Source organism: Erpetoichthys calabaricus, chromosome 3 (genome assembly GCF_900747795.2).
Source record: "Erpetoichthys calabaricus chromosome 3, fErpCal1.3, whole genome shotgun sequence".
Taxonomy (NCBI): domain Eukaryota; kingdom Metazoa; phylum Chordata; class Cladistia; order Polypteriformes; family Polypteridae; genus Erpetoichthys; species Erpetoichthys calabaricus.
The window spans coordinates 244,955,980-244,977,184 of NC_041396.2; the positions used below are offsets into that span (position 1 = coordinate 244,955,980).

General features: G+C 34.8%; 1 protein-coding gene across 2 annotated transcripts in view; it reads right to left on the minus strand.

Annotated features, from left to right (window-relative positions):
* arhgap18 (Rho GTPase activating protein 18) overlaps positions 1-21,205 on the minus strand; it is a 152,251-nt gene that overhangs the window by 82,185 nt on the left and 48,861 nt on the right. For both annotated transcript variants that reach the window (XM_028797930.2, XM_028797929.2), the window contains exons 2-6: positions 14,934-15,124; positions 14,115-14,347; positions 9,870-9,939; positions 1,821-1,954; positions 1,132-1,297 (exon numbers count right to left, since the gene is read on the minus strand). In XM_028797930.2, coding sequence (XP_028653763.1) covers positions 1,132-1,297; positions 1,821-1,954; positions 9,870-9,939; positions 14,115-14,347; positions 14,934-15,124 — 794 coding nt within the window. The remainder of the gene's footprint in view (positions 1-1,131; positions 1,298-1,820; positions 1,955-9,869; positions 9,940-14,114; positions 14,348-14,933; positions 15,125-21,205) is intronic.

Consider the following 21,205-nt stretch of genomic DNA (forward strand, 5'->3'; position numbering starts at 1 on the left):
AAAATGCATTAATAAGACTCCTGCAGCTCTGACTTAATGTGACCCTAACTTGGAGTAAATATGTTGATAAAATGCATGGTTATATTACCTAAATCTCTACAAAGCTGGTAAATAACCAGTTGTTTATTTAATTAAAGTTTACTACATGCTGAATATATAAATAAAGTAACAAGTAATTGGTCTCTTTTAACAAACAAGAAAATAAAAAAAAACACAAAATAAATAAAATGTAACATTCAATGTGATATTGTTTTTAATTACGATGTATGTTGTGACAACTATAGGGGCATGGCAGCCAGCCAACCAGACACAGACAGACACAAGAGGCACACTGATAAACACACAATTTTTTTTTTTTCTTCTTCACCTCATGGGAAACACCTTTCTCGTTTCCAACAGTTACAACACAGTCCAAAGCACTACACACTACTTTCCTCCTCTTTTATTTTCTTTTCTCCTCCACTCCTCCTCTGCAAGCCAGGCTCCCAGAGTACTGTCTACTGCCTCCTTTTATATTTTACCCAGAAATACTTCAGGTGCTTGATGACATACTTCTGACAGCACTTACGGGTATGGTGAAAGAATTGCCCATAAGTGCTCTGAAGCAACTGCAGCGTCCCCTGGCAGCTCCCTTGGATCCCAACAGGACTGTATCCAACTCCATCTCACATGAAGCCCTGCAGGAGACCGAGGCACCTCTGCCACCCAGGGGGGCTGCCATCTAGTATTCCAGGGGAGGTAATGCTCTGTTCACACTTGCTCCCCAAGTCCTTCCAAGGAAGAGGCGTCCCGGCCAGGCAAGGGCCCCAGCCATCCATGACAATGTATAAAAAGCCAAAACTCAGGCTCAAGAACATGTACCTTTGGAATCAGGTGTAAGCAAGAACCAACCCTACATGTGCTCTATTGTACCAGATTATAGCAAATAAATTTTACAAATATTACTTTAATTTTCCAGAAGGAAAAGTTTGTCTAAAAACAGTGTCTAATGAATAATTTACATATGTGCATATGATACAATTTTTTGTGATATGATTCTATGCAAAAATTCTATGTCTGTTATAAATTAAAGTTCCTAAAAACATCTAAGTAGTTTAAATTCTGAGCTAGACAAACAGCAAACCACATTACCTTTATATTTAATTTTCAGTGTTTTGTGAGATTTAAAATCAACTCCAAATGCATCAAAAAGAGCTGTCAGCTCAATGAGCGCCAAAGAGTGAACTTTCCTCATATCTTGGGGAGCGAGGTCACCAATCTTTGTTGTACCCGTCTTGTCTTTCAATAATCTGAAATTCTTTAGGAAGACAAAATAAATACAAAATATTCTGTACAATTTGATTTAACACAGTAGTACCAAATAGTACTAGTAACTACAGGAACTATTTACCTGATTAAAACAAAAATGATGGAGAAGGTCAGTCACAAAGCTGCAGCTTTCCAGCAGGTGGCACCATTAAACAAATTTATAAAGTATAAGTAATTGAAATTAAATTATTTATTTTTGGGATATGTTACTGTATACACCATACCTACATTGTCAGAATAAATTCCATAATCTTAATATCCAAGTAGGTTAAAGTATTAGTTTTGAAAAATATGAAATGTTTCTTCTCTACAGTGACTTTAAAATATTTAATACTGAGAAGTATAAAATGTAAGACTCTCTGTGACTTGTTCCCAATGACTCATGTATTTATTGAAAGGATAATCTGAGAATATTCACATACAATTACTTTTTTTGATCAGTTATAAAAACTTTGAAATAGTTATTTGGAGATCTCATGGTGCACATTAAAGAAAACATACTGTATACTTACAGGCATGTGAGTATCTTCTTCACTTGGAAGCTTATTATTCTTTGACCTCTCTTTGAAGCTGGCAGCTTGTTCAGAGAAGGATATCTCTAAATTGATATCAGTTTCTGTTCCTTGTCCACCCTGGACAGAGGGTTCTACACATTATTAAAAAAAACATTATGTTATTTCTAGCCATACACATTTAGAATTCATTCATATTTTGGCAAGGCACTGAAGTTTCACATAGACTTTATTCCTTGAACCCTTAGTCAACAGATACTAGATCACTGCTGGACCTAGTGCAGTCACCTACTAGGATCGCTGTAGAGTAGAAGATGCCTTAAATCCTGAACAAGGCCTACGTCCACTTGGATAGATGTTTTGTCAGTCTATTGTAGCAGGTGCAAACATCTACTGTATGCATCAGTCTGCTGAGCCAATAGCATTACTACTGCTGAGTCGAGTCATCAAAAATCTCTAGAGGCAGTAGCTGAGAGGAAAAATTACTGACCATTATTAACAATAACATCTAAGAAGAGGTGGAGAACCTTCAGTGAAAGATGCATCATATAAGTTCTATACTGTAGAAAGAACTTTACATAGTCATTTCTTCCAGAAGCTGTAATACATTCATTTTTTTCTGTCACAATGTCCTGGATTTTACGATTTCTGCTGTAACCTCTGCACTTTCAGGCTAAACAAAGATTATTTCACTAGAGAGCTATGAAATGTTTGATGCAGGATCCCTGGTGAATCTGTAATGGCTTGGATTTTTCTCCTTTTTCTTTGGAGATCTGTAAACATTAACAATGTCAAAACAGTAGATGCTATAAAGTTTTTAGTTATACCCAATTATAAACTACTAAATCAAAAACATAGTGGAAATGTTTGTTCATAAAGTGGAAATGTTTGTTCATAGAGGCTAGTGATACTTCTAACTGTAGACAACTAGGTACTTGTTGGCCATCAAAAAAGAAAAACATCTTCTTTAAACAGAGTGCATAATGTATGCTGGACTTGTGTGGGATTTCTATCTCTACTGGATTCTAAAAGGCAAAACAGGAACATTTGTGATTGTATTCAGAAAGGGAGAAAACTTCAGGAAGGAAAATTAAGACACACTGAAGTTTGTGCCCATGCAGTAAGTTAATACTATATGCAGGGCTGTTATGTGTGAAGACCCATAAATGAAAAAGGCAGAAGAATGTGGGTAAAGGTAAGCTTCAGTGTGAAAGTAAGCAATCCAGTTCATGATCAAAAGAAGCCAGAGTTTACCCCATCGGTACCAGTCCATAGCAGGGACCACTCATGTACAGACATGCACTCACACTGGGGCCAATTTAGAATTTAAGAACCTAATATGCAAATTTATGGGAAATTGGAGCACAACCACAGCACCAATAGAACAGCCTATGCAGAGAGGAAATGCAAACCTCTCACACACAGCAGCTAAGACAGAAGACTCAAACTCCTGTTACTGGATTAATGAAGCAGCAGTGCCAAGAATTGTGCCACCAAACCTCCCTAAGCTTTCTTTAATCGTTTTTAGACTTTTTTGGGTTTTTTTTTGCACACTGCACAGCCCACTACTTATCAGTTGGGCTTGCAAATCCTGTAAATGGTGTGTTCCACACACAGAAATAAGATGATGGCAGTCCAAAATTCATATTTCTCAGCGCGCTCACACTTAAACTGCTAATAGGACATTTACATTCAGTGATTACAATGCAAAATGATTATGCTAGATAAATGGTGTGTACAGTCCCCTGACTGCTTTAGATAAAAACCTTCCTTCCTGTGCAGCATGAGAAATGCTGTAAAAACAATATACCCTTATTAATCTGCTGCTCTGTACATTTAAGGGGGTTATAAGTTAGAAACACTGTAAACAAAATCAGTTTTAAAGCACTCATAGAGTGTTGGTGGTTGATATGGAAAGTTACTGAAGGAAAGGGTCATTTATATATGGCAGCATAAATATCCCTGCTTGGCATTAGAGTACAGAGTCACTGAAGTGACTTTAGCTGCAGGTGGAAGTCCCATTTTACTTTATGGTGCCAAGCAGAGTTGCGTTGCCCTGAAGCCATCTATTAGCCGGCGAAAGTGCTGTGAAGAAGCTGTTTGTTGCTATGGTCCTGCCTTTGTCCAGTCTGATAGTAGTCACAGCGCTGCTCTTGTGAAAAGAATAGAGATAAATGCCATCAACTCAGAGAAGAAGAGGCATTATATTATTATTATATTGTAGAAATAATAATAATAATAGCAGCTCACTACTCAAAACACAGAACGCCTGGTCTCGAAACCAGGACCTTCGGGATATAGGGGGACAGTTTTTATTTCTGAACCATTCAAGAATACGTGTAAACTCCCTGTCGACTGACATTTAAGCTTGAGTTTTTAACTCATTGATAGCCCCATGTAAATTGAATGCTTTTTTTTTCTTTGGTTATATTCTTGAATAAAAGCGCACAAGTTTATTTGATATTTGGACTAAAGTCTTCACACATTACATACTTCACGTCACTATTAGTATAACATGGAAAAAGTTTCTGCTTTAGGTATGTGTTCAGCATTTCTTGCATTTCTCACATTTACTTTCATCCTACACTTACCCAGATCTTTGTAGATGCGGAACACACATGAAATGCATGTATTCCAAATAACGATATACTATATAGTTTACTTTGTACAACTCCAGATTTCACACGTAGATAACAAGGCTTGGCTTGAACTGGGAGAATTTTTGCCCGAGCTGAGCTCCATCAAGGCAGGGGATGGGACAGCAGCCTGCTTGCTGCTTGTGCTGATCAACACATTTACAAAACAAAAGATGCTGATGGAGAGGCGCAAAGGGATTTAAGGTGGGCCAGGATTACGAGTTTAGTCATAGGCTTCAGGAATTCTAGTGTTAAAAATACTGTTGTGACTCTGACTTATGAACAAACAGGCATGTGAGAATGGGTCAGAGCTATAGGTGCTGGAGCAGCATAAAGGAACTGAAAAAGAATGAGTAGACAGGCAGCAAAGTCAGGAGATCTACCAAAGACTTCAATTTCCTGAGTTCTGTCAGCATAAATCAATAAAGGTCTTTCAAGGACTGTTGTTTACATCTCTGTCAGTTCTTCTTCTAAAATACCTCAGTTTATTAAAGAACATTGAATCTGTTAAGGAAGGTGAATGTTGCAGGTGTCAAAGATCTGCCTGATTTTATAATACCAAATTTTAATACAAAGTATTCATTATCACTAATAACGGGGAGTGTGGTAAACAGAAAATTGTGTGTTGATGGGAGAACTGTTTTTGTATATTGCTATTAGAAAGAACCAAACTCTTAATATTTTCCAGATTCAGAACTATGACAGAGGACAAGGAATAGCACTGTATCGGAGTTTCATTATGACTGTAAATTTCCTTTGACTCAAGTCAGAGGTGTTGTCAGATAATAATAATGCACTCCTATTGAATGTAAGTGATCTTGAGAATTGTTGCAATAAAAGTATCAGTTGTTGATTTATTTACAATGACAAATGCTTGGATAGCTAGTACTGTAGAGAAAAATCACATACTGGGGGGTTAACTGATGAAAGATTTAGTGTCATTAGTGTGATGCAGGAGAGATGTAACCAAAAGAGGAAACTGATTCAACCATACTGGATACTAGTATTGATGACAATTTGGAGACAAAAAATGTGATTGATGATACCACAAATATTATTAGTGAGTCAATTAACACTGTTGGTCAAGTTGTTCAACCCATTTCGAGACTAACTGAAACTATGCACTTGCATTTATACCTATCAGTATATATTGGGATTAATCATATGTCAAATATGATGTACACAATTGGCATGCACAGGTATAGTGAATTAAGGGGATAACCTAACCTATTTCATCTCTAAACCAATTAAGAACAGTTAGGAATTTACTGGATTGATATATATGATGAGTGCCTGTATATTTAGTACAAATCAGTTAAAGAATACAGAAAGGGTAAGGTATACTAATGGTGACAAATATACCTAAAAGCCTGGGGATGTTAAAGTTTCATTTTCAGTGGGAGATGGTGTCATTACAGAACTGAGAGGTAGTAACTGTAACACTAAAAATCCCACAACATAAATGGAACTTTCCTAAGGAAAAAAGGCCATGCTCTCAGTTCTATAATGGCCACTGTGAAGTAAGGGTTTACCTTTTGTTTTAACATCACACTTTTTCATTTCTTATTCTGTTAGTATTTATTATTTTAAACAATTATGAAAATATGCATTTTCTATTACAGAGCCTACAGGAGAGGACACCCTGTTATAAATAAAATTATTTATTTAAGTGGTGACATACGTATTTGGTACACTATACAGACATAAATATATTTAATTTTTTTTGATGCCCTCTATATTACTCACAGCATAATAAACAGAAGTATTCTTGCAAAATATTTTGTGGTCTCTGTCTTCTACACAGCTAAAATCACAAATAGAGGACTACTCCAAAATGGAGGTTACATGTGGGTAGTTGCAACAGCTCCAAAGTGTTTCTTTAGAAATGCTTTTATTTTTTTTGTTGTTGTTGCTGATACTCTGGTGACACTCACTGATGCATCACTGAGTTTACAATTAAGCAAAGCTAGGGCCACAAATATTCTTGCTCCAAAATTACACTTTGACTAGCTGCCAACTGACTGTTAAGGTTCATTCACATGCAAGTTAGGACAACCTAAGCAGCAGGGTATATGTGACCACAGCAGCTCTAAAATCACATTTGTCATTTAGAGGTTGATCAGGCACCTCTCTAGCTGGCTAAAAAACACAACTTTTCATTTATGGCAAAAAATAATTGATGGAGAGCTTATCCAAATGTTCATAATTCACAAACACATAGACAAGGTGACTGCAGCATATTCTTACCACATACATGTTAAAAATGCACAGAGGACATCAACACCAACTTATGAAACACTAAGTATATTTCCATACAGAAAAAGTATGAATAAAGAAAACACAGTCCACTCAGTTTACATGTTACCATCTGCTATAAATAAAAAGGATCAGATATTGAACTGATTGGCTACTAGTTAGTCAAATGAAAAAGAATAAATAAATGACTTTCCCTTATTTTGAAATGTTGGTTCTTAAGTTTGCTTTACAATCCATGTTATTTAAATGTGATTGCACCAAATATTACATACTAGTAATAAAATTTTGTGCCCAAGGACATAGGGACATTACTTGAAGCTCCCAACATATTATTATGCAAGGCAAAAGATTTTTAATATGAACAACCAGGACAAATAAGTAAAACTATGCCGATCAAGAAATTAAATGGAAAAAAAACTTTTAACTGAATGCAAAACGAGCACCGTGGCCAACACTGCTTGTACACTAACCCCTTCAAAAGAAACATAAAAACAGTTGATCCTAAATTTGCTGCATGAAATGTTTTTATCCATCTCTTTCATCTGGGTTAGAGTAATTTCCTCCTAACCTGGCTAGTTTTTTTTTTTTTTTTTTTTAAAGCAAAATTTATCAAAAGTCAAGCTATACTTCTGTTCGCACATTTAGATAATTAATAATGATAAGAAGGTAACAAACTAATCAAACATCACTGCAATAAGCAGAGTTTTTCTTCAACTGAAGATTCTCATCACATCTGTTACGTTGTTTTTGTGCTTTTTTTTCATGTTCTGCGAAAGATGAAAGGTAAAGCATGATTCAGAGTATTTTACAAAGAAAGTGATGCTAGACCTTAAAATCTTTTGCATAGCCAGGTTGTCTGCTGCTTCATACAGCTTCTGATTGAATGAATTAGTACTGTCAGCTCTGCTGTAAAGAAACAGGTATGTGCACTTGATTTATGCAAGAAAGGGAGGAGAAGAACTGCTTCCTTTTATTAGAATTTAAAAAAAAAAAGAGTCCCCTCAGTTTAGTTTACTTTTTGAAAAAACAAGCTTTCAGTTGCTATTCTCACATATTTGTAAAGAGCTTTGTTGCAAAAATTGAAATTTACAAGAAGCATCTCAAATGAATATGTACAACTTAAATGAAGCTTGCTATCTTTTGCTATTTAGGTGATGGACACTTGGAAAAAGAACTCACTCTCTCTCTCACAAGAAATCAATCTTTTCAATTAGGGGTATATAATCTGTAGCAAAGGAACTGGACCATCTAGGAAATGTCATCTGGAACTGAAAGAAGACTGAATGAGCCCACAAAGGTTGTATAATTATTTGTACTGCTTACAGTTGCTCCAATCAGTTATTATGCAAATAAATACAATTTTCAAATAAAAGTTTAAACTCTGTCTGTTTAATTAATTACTAGCAAGCCAAGAGCTATAACTAGATCACTCCTTCTCTAGATTCAGTCCCTCAAGGGTTCAAAAGGATGTTTGTGAGGAAGTCCTTTATTGATGGTTAAATGGACTGAAGTAAAAGATTGAAAGTAACACACAGTTCTAGACAGCACAGCTGCCTGCTGATAGAAGTTCCTAATGTTGAATATGTGTGGTACAACATGGACTGTGAGACAGATACGAGGTTAGAGAAAACAATTGGAAAGCTGGTTTTGAAATTTCTTCCCATCTCCCAGTTAGTTGGTATGTTTTGAGTTAGGCGCATGTCAAAGGTGACCTGATACTATGATAAAAACAGCCTTTTTCATCATTGCTGTATTTAGAATGTTTTACTGTCCCAGAGTTTTTGTAGCTAATTAATGATATTAAGAAGGCAATGTAGTGCAGGGATTAAGGGTTTGGACTTTGATAACCCTGAGGATGTGGGTTCAAATCCCACTACTACTGTAACACAGTGTGCCCATGAACAAGTCATTTGACCAGCCTGTGCTCCAATTGGAAAGTCAAACAAAATGTAACTATTTGTATCATAAATGTTGTAAATCGCCACGGATAAAAGCGTAAGCCAAATATGTAAATGTAAATTATATTATCTTTGTGCAGTTATTTAATTGATCCCAATGAAGGGCTAATAACCTGAATTCATCAACTTATACTGATGATGTTCATTTTCCCCTTTCTTCTTTTGCTTTACCACAGATACTAAACCTATTTGAAGATGGTTACCAGAAGAGTAAATTCAATAAAACATAACATTCCCAGAATCAAGTGATCCAATGTATTGATGGTAGTTAAAGTAATGACACTGACTTAATGGTGTTCTAATTTCAGCTGGGGACATCTACTGAAACTAAATGTAGCTAGAAAAATTCAGTATTAGTTTCTCCAACATTACACTCCATTCTAAAGTGAAAAACACTATAATAGAAAAACAATTGGCAATTGGAAACAGTTTATACTTACTATGATCCCAGACATAAATCTCGAACAACTACAACAACTAAGGCATTAGAAACAATGCAGTTCACCTGTTTTATGTGTTTATTATGAATATATACTAAATTTGGGGAAAATTATATATGCAAAGCTTAGTCTTCTGTAACAGTATACTGAGCTCCTTTAATATCTTCCATATTTTTAGGTCAAGCACAGCTTGTTTGGTTTATTTAATAGCATCTTATCATTTCAATACATAAAGATTCAAACACTTTTCACAGCTGATGAAACTGTTGGGTCACTCAATATAAATAAAACCTGTTGAATTTGTTCCGATTAATAGAAGCTTTCACTTTACAAATTATATAAACATGTGAATAATGATTTATTGTTATAATCAGCTGAACATATAGCAATGGGAATGTTTGTCACTTAACAATGACAAAATTTTAATTCCTAAAACACACCTTTCATTGTTGGTATAGTGAGAAGTCAAGAAAAATGACACCTTTTATTGGCTAACTAAAAAGATTACAATATGCAAGCTTGAATGCAACTCAGGCCCCTTCTTCAGGCAAGATGTAATTGTTGGTATAGAAAAGGTTTAGGTTATTAAATGCAATTGTGACCAATTGATAACAATACTTCTGAATATAAAGAAAATTGAAAAAAAAATTAAAATGTACATATTAAGTGCTGTCTGATGATTTTCTGATAAAGAGCATGCTATTTATAAGTCTGGTAGTATGAGTGTTGTATAATAATGCTTAAAGCTGTTCAACATACCACCAGAAACAGATGACATTTTTTCTTCTTCGTTATTTGATGGAGAAGGAGTTCCATTAGCATCAGAAATCTGAAAATAAAATGTTTATATATATATTTGTATATATAATGAAAGGGTCAAAGTTTCTAACTGAAACAAAAGTAGCTAGCTATAGCTAATATAAGTCCACTTAAATGAAGTCTTATGTGTCTAATGGAACCTTTAGGATATGACGGCTGCGACACTTTTGATAAGTTTTCAAATTCAATCTCAATTATCACTTTTATCCAATCCATTAATTTGCTTATTGAGAATTTTTTTCTTTCATTGCCATTGACAGATACTAATTTTAACATGCTCTTGCAAAACCTATTAGAAAAGAAATACAGAATCTATAAGGAACTGAAAAGCATGTGCTTCTCTCTAATGATTCACACATTCAGTTGCAATTATTTATGGACACCAAATTAACAACTATTATGTTAACACAGACGCAGCACTGAAATCAAATGTGAAAAGACCATGCTCATTTTGTTAACTCCTCTGGATTTCCCCATGGTGACTATTCTCAAATATTTATTGCATGCATGATGCAGCAAACCATTCCTGCACCAAAAGAGTCTCTTTTGGTTAAAAGACAAAAGTACCACTGACCTTCTTTTTGTAACACTGTATAAACAAGGAGACATTTTTATTGTTTCATTTTTTAGCAACATAAAGAGAGTTCTGTTAACAAGTTATGAATTTATAACCATCTCTCCATGTTTGTATATCTGTGGGGACAGTAACCCTTAAACTATATGTACAGTCTAGCTCTTACTAAATGTGAGATATTCACCAATTGGTATATCTTAATATTATACTTGTAATCTGTGTTGTTTTCTAATCCAGATCATTTGAGTTGTCAGCTTTCAGTGAATACAGTTCAAAACAGCTTTTGTTATTACTTTTAACTCTCTTAGTCACTAAAGGTATGACAAGAAGTACACATTTCTCTGTGCATCTGTAATTTAGTTCAGACTACAAATTGGCACCCACATGTGTAGTTATTACATTTTTTATTTAAATACAGTTTAAAAAAAATTCCATTCCAAAAAGTTGTTTACTTAAAATTACAGTAGGCTGTGTAGGCATAGTTATATTGGTAGCGACCAAATGATGTGTGTGTAGATATTGTGGCATGTGGCGCCATAATATCTAATTGCTACTAATGTGTCTAAAAGGCATTAGGTTAGAGGCAATCCTACACATACAGTATATAAGAAAGCTTTGTGAGGATGTACATCCATTACCATCCCTCCATATTTTTCTATGCTTAAATGTACTCCTATACAGCATTTTTCTTTTGAGATATTAAACACCTTTCTTAATGGATCAGTTGTGCGAAATTGACTATGTTCAGAGTCACTTCGCCTGGGAAGCATTTGCTAAATGCCTCTTCTTTCAGCTTCATCAAACTTTTCTCCCTTCACTTCAATTCTACAGACAGCCTTCATTTGCATTAAACAGGCACAACTCCATTTCTCAGTACAATCTCTGTCAGTGCTGTAACAAAACAGGGGACATGAAGTCTTAGAATGTCCCACTGGGTAGAGGATTATTAAAGATAAATATCAACAAAAACAAAAAAAAAATACGTAATCAGATCATTTTCTTTCTTCTACAATGTCGCCAAACTTCAAACTGTCAAAGCATTTTTGAGATACTGGGGTACTTAGTTTCTATTTTTGTTTTATTTTTACCCCTAAATGTTTATATATCAAAATGTCCTTATAATACCAGAAACCTACTGCCTTAGATATGCCATCTGGACAAACTTCAGATTTTTAGTTAAATGGGAGATAGTGCTGTTGGTGAGTAAATGACCATTTCATTTATATTGTATTTATATTAAATTTTATTACATTATATCATTTTAATTTTTTTTGGTCCTGGCCAATTTCCAATAGAACTGATGTTTTTTTAAAAAAAAAACACACATTACAGCAAAGTCTGTTTTATCTGCAATATTCATTACAACAAAGTAATTTCTCATAAAAAAAATGCAGCAAAGCACACAATTTTTTATTCAATCGCAATTTAGGAGATCTACTGAACAGCCAGATAGATTGCATGTTTAGGTCACTTGTTTTACTCAATGGTCAAAATCTTGAAGATGCAAAGCATGAGAAGGGTTACCACAAACCAGAGACATTGTGGGCATACCTATGGGCAGGGTAACTGTCAATCAAATTTGACTTCGTCTGTACTTGTGAAGCTCTGGAGGTTTGCCACAGCTAGACTCTGTCGCTTATTTCCAGGTTTCTCAAGGTATGGTTGGGTTGAGCAAACTGATCAGATTGAGGATTAATTTTTCGCTCACTCATCAGCAAAAGTGCTGACTGCTGAGCTTCTCTTGTGTTTAAGTTACTCAACCAGTTTTCAACGTGTTTCTTAAATTCACAGAGATTTTATCCCACCCTGCACACCATGATTGAAGAAAAAAAACAAAAATTGAAAATAACAGATGTCAGCCAGAGAGATTCATTATGGATTTGTACCTGAGAGGTGCCGCTATGTAACACACCAACCACTTTCTCCCAGACCTCAAGGTTATAATTATACTGACTGCATGCTATGGACACTGAGAGGTGCGTTTAAAAAAATAAAAAAAGTTTGGAACTTCTCACTGATGCTCACAAGAACAAAACAGATGTGACCACTGATTTCTGCATTTCAGAGTCAGCTTTGTCAACTATACATGCTGAAAGACCGCTCTATGTGCCAATTCAATTGAAACAAATTTTTTTTCAGTCTCAAGCACTTTGCTCTGTTCTTTTATGGAATTTGACCTTTATATATATATATATATATATATATATATATATATATATATATATATATATATATATATATATATATATATATATACAGTATGTGTGTGTATGTGTGTGTGTGTATATATTTATATACACATACATACAGTATACACACAGATTATGCTTCTACAAATTTGTTCTTAATTGCTACAGAGAATTAACACACTGGTTTAACATCTACAGTACTTATCCATAAAATACAGACATTGTATAAGTTTGGGGAAATTGTACACACAGTAACAAGTTACTCTCAACTCTTAACTTGAATGGTTTAAGTTATTTTTTTTTAAATAATCTGGTATTATCTCTTGCAAGACTAAATGAAATTAATGCACTCTATAACTTAGCAAGATAAAGAAAAAAAGTGGAGTAGACATTTTAGTTCACAAAAAAAGTATTTATTTTATTCAGTGTTTAACTTGTTTCCAGTCTGCAGCTACTTAAAGATTCTGCCTTTAGTATACTAGACGTGGAAAGTATTACTGTTTAACTACTGGTTCTCAACGGAAACTCAATATAAGACATGGGTTTTCAAAATCCTCCTTCTAATACAATAAACTGTAAATTACTTTTCTTGCCTATAAATTTGAAGAAAAATCAAACTACTGATGTACAGCATTAACAAAAAGAACCCTTAAATTTTGGAATGACCTGTCTACTACAATAAGGGTTAACCCCCTCTCCTTTTTTCTCCCTGTGTTCTACATGGTATTTTTATTGCTACCATGATCAGTTTTAGTTTAGTTTGCCATGAAAACAAGGTATCTGAGTCATTTGGGAACTTTGGCAACATGGCTAACAATCACAGTGCATGACCATAATATCATTAGCTATTATGATATAATACAGACTATGACATATATTAAAAGATGCCTGGGATGGGAAGGATTGATCAGCTTGCATAGATTAGCCATACTCCAGCTTTCCAAATATCTCTATATATAAAAAATATTTTTTCAAAGAACATTGTTACAGCTTTTGTTTTCCTCTAATCCCCTGCCATTTCATCATTTCTATTAATGTTTAGGTAAGCAGATGTTGAATGACTCTACATTTCTGTTTCTCTACATACACTGTTTCTACTAGTGTATCTGTGTGTCTCTCTCTCCCCTCCTCTTATCTAGCTTGCAGATATTGTTGTATCCTCAGGCTTCAACAAAGAAAAAAAAAAACTTAACTCTTTAGTTTAATTTGCATAAAAATAGAATCAATAAGAGACATTCCAGGTTTAATGTCAAATTAATAGTGCATTTCATTTATTGATATTTTTAAATATGGCACAAAACTTAATATATCCAATACGAAATTTTTCAAGCACAAATGCTTTAGTAGAATTTATTTTAATCAATCAGTTGTGAACATTCTAGTTCAGAATGAAATATATCATTTCTGATTCATGTGTCATACCTTCTCGGCTTGTGATGTTGGCAAACCAAAGATTGACCTCACATCTGGTATTTGCTGCTGTTTATTCTTCTTGCGTAGAGTTTGCGTAACCATTTCTATTCTCTTCTGTACGGCTGCTGCCTGGGTGCGAGTTAGCGTAGATAATAACACTCTGCTTTCAATGGGATCTGCAGAATCAACCAGGAGGTCGGACAGCCCTGCTTCTTTCAGCCACTCCTCCTCTAGTTCCCCTTCTACATCACACAAGACAGAACTCCAACATTTCAGAATGTACAGCAATTTCATGTACAATATAGACACTATTTGCATAATTATAAAGAACAAAAAGTATTTTAAGAAACAAACTTAGCAAAGGAAACTATAAAAACTGACAAGGCACTATAAGCTAAAATCAAATATGGTTCACATCAGCAGTTATCAGAATGGCAGAAAAGGTTCAGATGCGCAGAAATTCTCTGTAGTCTTATTTTCTTGTTGAGCTTCAATTCCTAGGTAAGAAAAGTGCTATATAAATGAAATTAATTAATTCACTCTGTTTGTACTAGATATGCTGTTAAACTAAACATGCAGTTTTACTACACAGATTTCAAACTAAATTATCTGGATTCAACATTAGTTGAAAGTAATAAAAGTCTATGTAAAGTGCTTTACTTAAAGAGAATATTATAAAATATAAACTATTCTGGCAATTGATTGACAACTGCATTAATCAGAAGAATGTACATTAACATGCACACATGAACAGATTTAGCTTCTTATGAAGTATGCTGCAGAATGCCTAATCATTAAATGCAGGAAATAAATCACAGGAATACTTACCATCGGGTACTTTCTCTACCAGATCATTGTGCTGTTCTTGGTCATTGTTGCTGCTTTGAATATGCTCTAATTCAGTCCAATAATCATCCAAAGTAAGATCATCCAGTGAATCCATTGAGGCTGATCTGAGCGGTGGCTTACCAGGGACATGTTTTGTCCTACTCTGTAAATTGTATTGACCCGATCTACCCCTAAAAAATAAATATGCATAAATAAATAAATAAATAATGAAAGAAAGAAGCACTGGGGTTAAGGAAAACATTTTAAGTGAAATCCAAACTCTCATTTACAGATGAATAATATCAATTACAGAAATACAAATACAATTTTTGCCAGCTGATACAGATACAGAATACATTATTAGCAGTATAGGCAGATACTAAATATTAATAACAGAAATTTTACTAAAATAAAAATAACCATGTTAGAATACCAACAACAAAAACGTGAAAAGATGACAAATTCCTCTTAAGACATGGCATATAAAACATGTCAATTACCCAAGAATTACCATTTGAGTAGATTAAAATTAATTAACAGTAATACATGTAAGGTCATTTTAGGTAGAAAGGGTTTGCTCATATGTAATAGCAAATATATACACTTGGGGGCAATTGATGCAGAAATTAAGAAAAAAAATATATAGCTCTTTAAAGTTACACTTGTAAAGCGTTTCATATAAAATTACTTTGTCAGGTATCAGAAATGCCCCTTTGCAGGACTTGTTTCAGCATTTGTTTTAATTAGCTGATTAATAGCATCAAATGAAAAGGGGTCATCAGCATACCATCCATTACAGTCAGTCTTTAATTTTCAAGATTATCTCCCATATGTTATCAGACATAAGCCATTATATACTGTATGTCTGAGGATTCATCCAAAATTAGTCCTAAAACTAGTTTGTTTATAACTCCAGAGGTCCCTGGATAGTGTGATTTTTTTTTTTTTTAAATACTGACTTAATTGTTATTTTTGAATAAAAATTATATATAAAAGCAGCTCATTTTGACTTCCACTGTACAGAAGCCACAGGTGCTTATTAGTGTTCCTACAGGGAGGTTGCCTGGGAGTGGGTAAGTTATCTGTTATGTACTTCTGTACTATTTTGGTACTGATAATAAGGTCCAAAAGCTGGTATTGATACCAGTCAATATTTTAGTTCCAATCCAACACTAGTGCATATAGCCATTTGGCTTGAAATCTGTCTCAGTTTTTACTTGCCATCCATTACATTCAGAGATTGTAGAACATGAAGACTCTCCTACTGGGGCTGCCTAAAGTGACCATTTATTAGCCTTATTTCTGTATTGCTTCATTTCTAATTCCCTAATTCAGCTTTGTTAAGCAAAATCAAAATTTAAAATTCACAGTTAATTGATCTGTCACATGTCAGAGTAGTTAGAAATTTACTCTCTTTATTTCTGCACTCGCACTATAACTGGATAAAATGTGCAATACCTATTGTCTTTCTTATTAATTTTTTTTCTTGCAAGATCAGAGGTATATAACTGCTGAAAGTAAACTGTGAAGGATCTTTAAATAAAATGTGCAGTGTTTGCAATCCTTATATTCACACCCTGTAAAAACACAACTTAGATTCAAATTTTATTAACAGTTCAACAATTAAAAACTACTGAAGTGTGTAGATTGTAAATTACATACAGACATATAGAAAAAATACATCATAATATGACTATAATGTGTCTTTTGTATCATGTCACTTTTCGTTGCTTTCATTATGTCAGAACAAAACAATACAGCATCCCATCAAGGTCTGGTACCTTTTGCTAACTAATAATGGAACTTATGCCAGGAAACTGTTTGTAGACATCAGTTTAGCATTTACTACTATTGTCTATGAACTGTTGCTATTTAAACTAAATACTGATCTGAATTCTTCCATCTATAAATGGATTTCCAGCTTTCTGACAAAAAGGAAACAGTATGTAGTGATGGGCTCCCACCGCTTAGATGGTCTCTGAATCAGCACAGGTGCAACACAAGACTGTGTGCTTCCCCCCTATTCCATTCCTTGTACACCAAAGTCTGTAGATACGCTGATCCTTGAGTAAAAAATCATCAAGTACTTCAAATGACACTGCCATTACTGGACTAATTACTAATGGTAATGACACAGCATATAGAAAGTAGATGATTCGTCTTGTGTCTTGGTGCCCTACAAACAGCCTGGTAGTCAATACAACTAAGAAAGTGAAAATGGGATTTGACTTTGGCAAACAGAGGTATCAACCCCTTCCACTAGAAGTTAAAAATTTTACAGGCACTATGGTATACATTAACACCACTTCCATAAATAAAAAGGCTCAGCATTGGATGTACTTTTTATGCCAACTAAAGAAATTAAAAATTTACCAACTCATCCTTGTACAATTCTACAAAGTCATAATTAAAAGTGTGAGCACATTCTCCATTATTGTCTGATTTGGTACATCAATGGTCCACTCCAGCAATAAATTGCAGTATGTTGTGATCTCCTTAATAATTGAACCCTTCTACAACATTTAATGATGTATGTTGTTTAGCTTATATATTTGTATGTGATGTGGTGTTATATTACAAGCAGCTCCAAAGCTACCAAGCTGAATTCCTGTACATTAACTACTGGCAAATAAATGTAATTCTGATTCTGTCAGAGTCTAGTAGAAAGGAAGTTACCAATGTCAACCTTGTGGTTCATTGCGATCATGCATATTAATACTATGTGGCTTTCGAAAGGCACTCCCACTGTCCAAACCCGACATAGACAGACACAGGACACAAGTGCAACACACACGTTTTATTTTTTTTCTTTTACCCGTTGGAAACGCCTTCCCCCATTTCCCACCTGTACAGCACAAGCATAGTCCAGCACTAAACTCTCTTCCTTTTCTCTTTTTCTTCTCTCTCTTCACCTCCACTCCTTCCGGCAAGCTTCATCTTCTCCCACCTGACTCTGGCTCTCTGAGTAGTGCCCACTGGCTCCTTTTATAAGGCAACCAGAAGTGTTCCAGGTGCTTGTTGACCTTCTTCCGGCAGCATGTCTAGGTGTGGCAGAAGTGCTGCAACCAAGGGCTCAGCAGTAGCTGCAGCACTCCCTGGCGGTGCCCACGGAACCCAACAGGGCTGTAACAAACTGCAACTCCCATGGAGTTGGGAGTCCGAGGCACCACTGCAACCTAGCACTCCAGGTGTACTGCTCTGGACACACACTCTCCTCCAGCGTACAGGCATCCTGGCCGGGCAAGGGCTCTGGCCATATGCCACAACTATCACATCACTGAACAATGTAGACAAATTCATTTTGATACTGGTTTCCATTTGTCTTCTTTCTGAATAGTTAATATATTAAAAAAACTTTTATTCAAAAGATTTTTGTAGCACAATACAAATTCGTATTTCATGTAGTGACTAACTTTAGGTACTCCTCATTCATAAAATTACCTCTTGGCTAAGTACATTCCTTTTGTAAGTGCATTATTATAAACAATATGACAATGACAAACCATGTTTGCATGCAAACTTGTTGTTGTCAGGAATTCACAAAGAATTAGAAGAAGGTTGGAACCCAAAAAATTGTTCACAATTATTCAACAACAATGCACTTACACCTTTAATTTTATTTATAGTTTCCAGTTACACTTCCCTGAAAGAGTAACAATATATATATATATGTTCATCTTTAAACTCAGTGACTGAATGCACCAAATTATTGTTTTGTAATTATTAATAGCTCAAGGATGAGACCACAACTGCATGTGGTAGTTTTGTCAGGATTGGAGTGTTCATAGGTCTACTGCAAATGAGAACACAGAAACTATAAATATGTACAGTAATCCCTCACTATATCGCGCATTCGACTTTCGTGGCTTCACTCTATCGCGGATTTTATATGTAAGCATATCAGCCGTTAAACGCGCAAAAATGTCAGTACACCAGATAAATAAGCACAACATATTATCAGTTGTATTGTATGCTTACAATATATATAGAAATGTGTTAATCGTTAACTAATAGTATGGGATGGTGTTTTTCGACTCACGCCTTGATTTAAACGATTCCATGTCTTGGTGGGTTTGCGTAGCTTATTGTCAATATCTTTACACCTCTTTTTAAGACTTATTGACTGAAACGGGCTTTCACGAAAAAACTTACGGCTTTGCTACAGGATACACCCTCCACAAGTTAAGGAAGTAAAAATAAAGGTATATATTTCTGTTTTATTTAAACCTTTTAAGTTCGTATGCATAACCCCATTTGGCTGTTTTAGTTTTTTTTTTTTTCTTTCTTCAGTAAAATTTAATCTCCTTAAAGAAAAACAACATATGCATTTTACTTTTTTTGTATCTCTTTAGTAATATTTTAGTGTAAAAGGATAACCAGTATTAAAACATGTGCAATTAAATGTGTCCATTTACGGGGTGATTTCTCAGGCTTAAAAGCTCGCCTTTTATTAAAAAGGTAAATGCAAACTGTTTTCATTCTGAAGGGCACAAACCACATTGGATTTCAGCCGTTAAACGCGCAAAAATGTCGGTACACCAGATAAATAAGCGCAACATATTATCAGTTGTATGCTTACAATACATATAGAAATGTATTAATCGTTAACTAATAGTATGGGATGGTGTTTTTCGACTCGCGCCTTGATTTAAACGATTCCATGTCTTGGTGGGTTTGCGTAGCTTATTGTCAATATCTTTACACCTGTTTTTTAAGACTTATTGACTGAAACGGGCTTTCACGAAAAAAGTTAGGGCTTTGCTACAGGATACACCCTCCACAAGTTAAAGGAAGTAAAAATAAAGGTATATATTTCTGTTTTATTTAAACCTTTTAAGTTTGTATGCATAGCCAAATTTGGCTGTTTTAGTTTTTTTTTTCTTTCTTCAGTAATATTTAATCTCCTTAAAGAAAAACATCATATGCATTTTACTTTTTTTGTATCTCTTTAGTAATATTTTAGTGTAAAAGGATAACCAGTATTTAAACCTTTTATGTTACTTTATAAAGTTATTTTACACAATGTTGAAAAATTAATAAGAAAGCTACATATTTTGGCAGCTGCTGCTTTAATTTTCAATGAAATGAAAAAAGCTCTCCAAGAGAAAACCTCAATGAAGAAGAAACAGTTTGCACTATCTAAAAAGGAGAAACCCTCATTTTATAAAGGTTTGCTGCAGATGACTTAACTGAAAATAAATGAATAGTTCCTATGTGTATAATACATATTTATCTATTTGACTTATGCCTTTATTCCAGCAACTTGCAACATCTGAGGTACAATTTGTTACATTACTTTTGTTTTTTTGCAGCACAGGCAGGTGAAGTGACTTCCTAAGGGTCACACAGTGGTGTCAGTACCAGGATTTGAACTGACAAGCTCCGGGTTTGCTGAAATATTACTGAAGAAAGAAAAAAAATGAAAACGGGCAAATGGGGCTATGCATACAAATGTCCATCCATCCATTATCCAACCCGCTATATCCTAAATACAGGAGCCAATCCCTGCCAACACAGGGCACAAGGCAGGAAACAAACCCCGGGCAAGGTGCCAGCCCACCGCAGGGCGCACACACCCACACACCACGGACAATTTAGAATCGCCAATGCACCTAACCTGCATGTCTTTGGACTGTGGGAGGAAACCAGAGTACCCGGAGGAAACCCAGACAGACACGGGGAGAACATTCAAATTTCACGCAGGGAAGCGAACCCGGGTCTCCTAACTGGCACCTTTCACTGCGCCATCATACCGCCCGCATACAAACTTAAAAGGTTTAAATAAAACAGAAATATATACCTTTATTTTTACTTCCTTAACTTGTGGAGGGTGTATCCTGTAGCAAAGCCCTAACTTTTTTCATGAAAGCCCCTTTCAGTCAATAAGCCTTAAAAACAGGTGTGAAGCTAAACTTGCAGCACCGCTATTCAATTACACTTGCCTAACGCCTCTCCTAAGGGGAGATACTGTGGGATCTGGGCATCCGTCAAAGCACCAATCACAGGCCCGATTAGAAAGCGGGAAGCTGTGATTTGTTGTCTCCCTCCCATGTAACAATCACAGCCCGTGTTACAACACACTATGTATGTGTGTATATGTATGTGTATATACAGTATATGTTGATATGTGTGTGTATATATGTATATATATATATATATATATATATATATATATATATATATATGTAGATATGTGTATCTGTAGATATGTATATATATGTATATACAGTATGTATATGTACAGTATATATATGTTTACATAACCTCTTTAA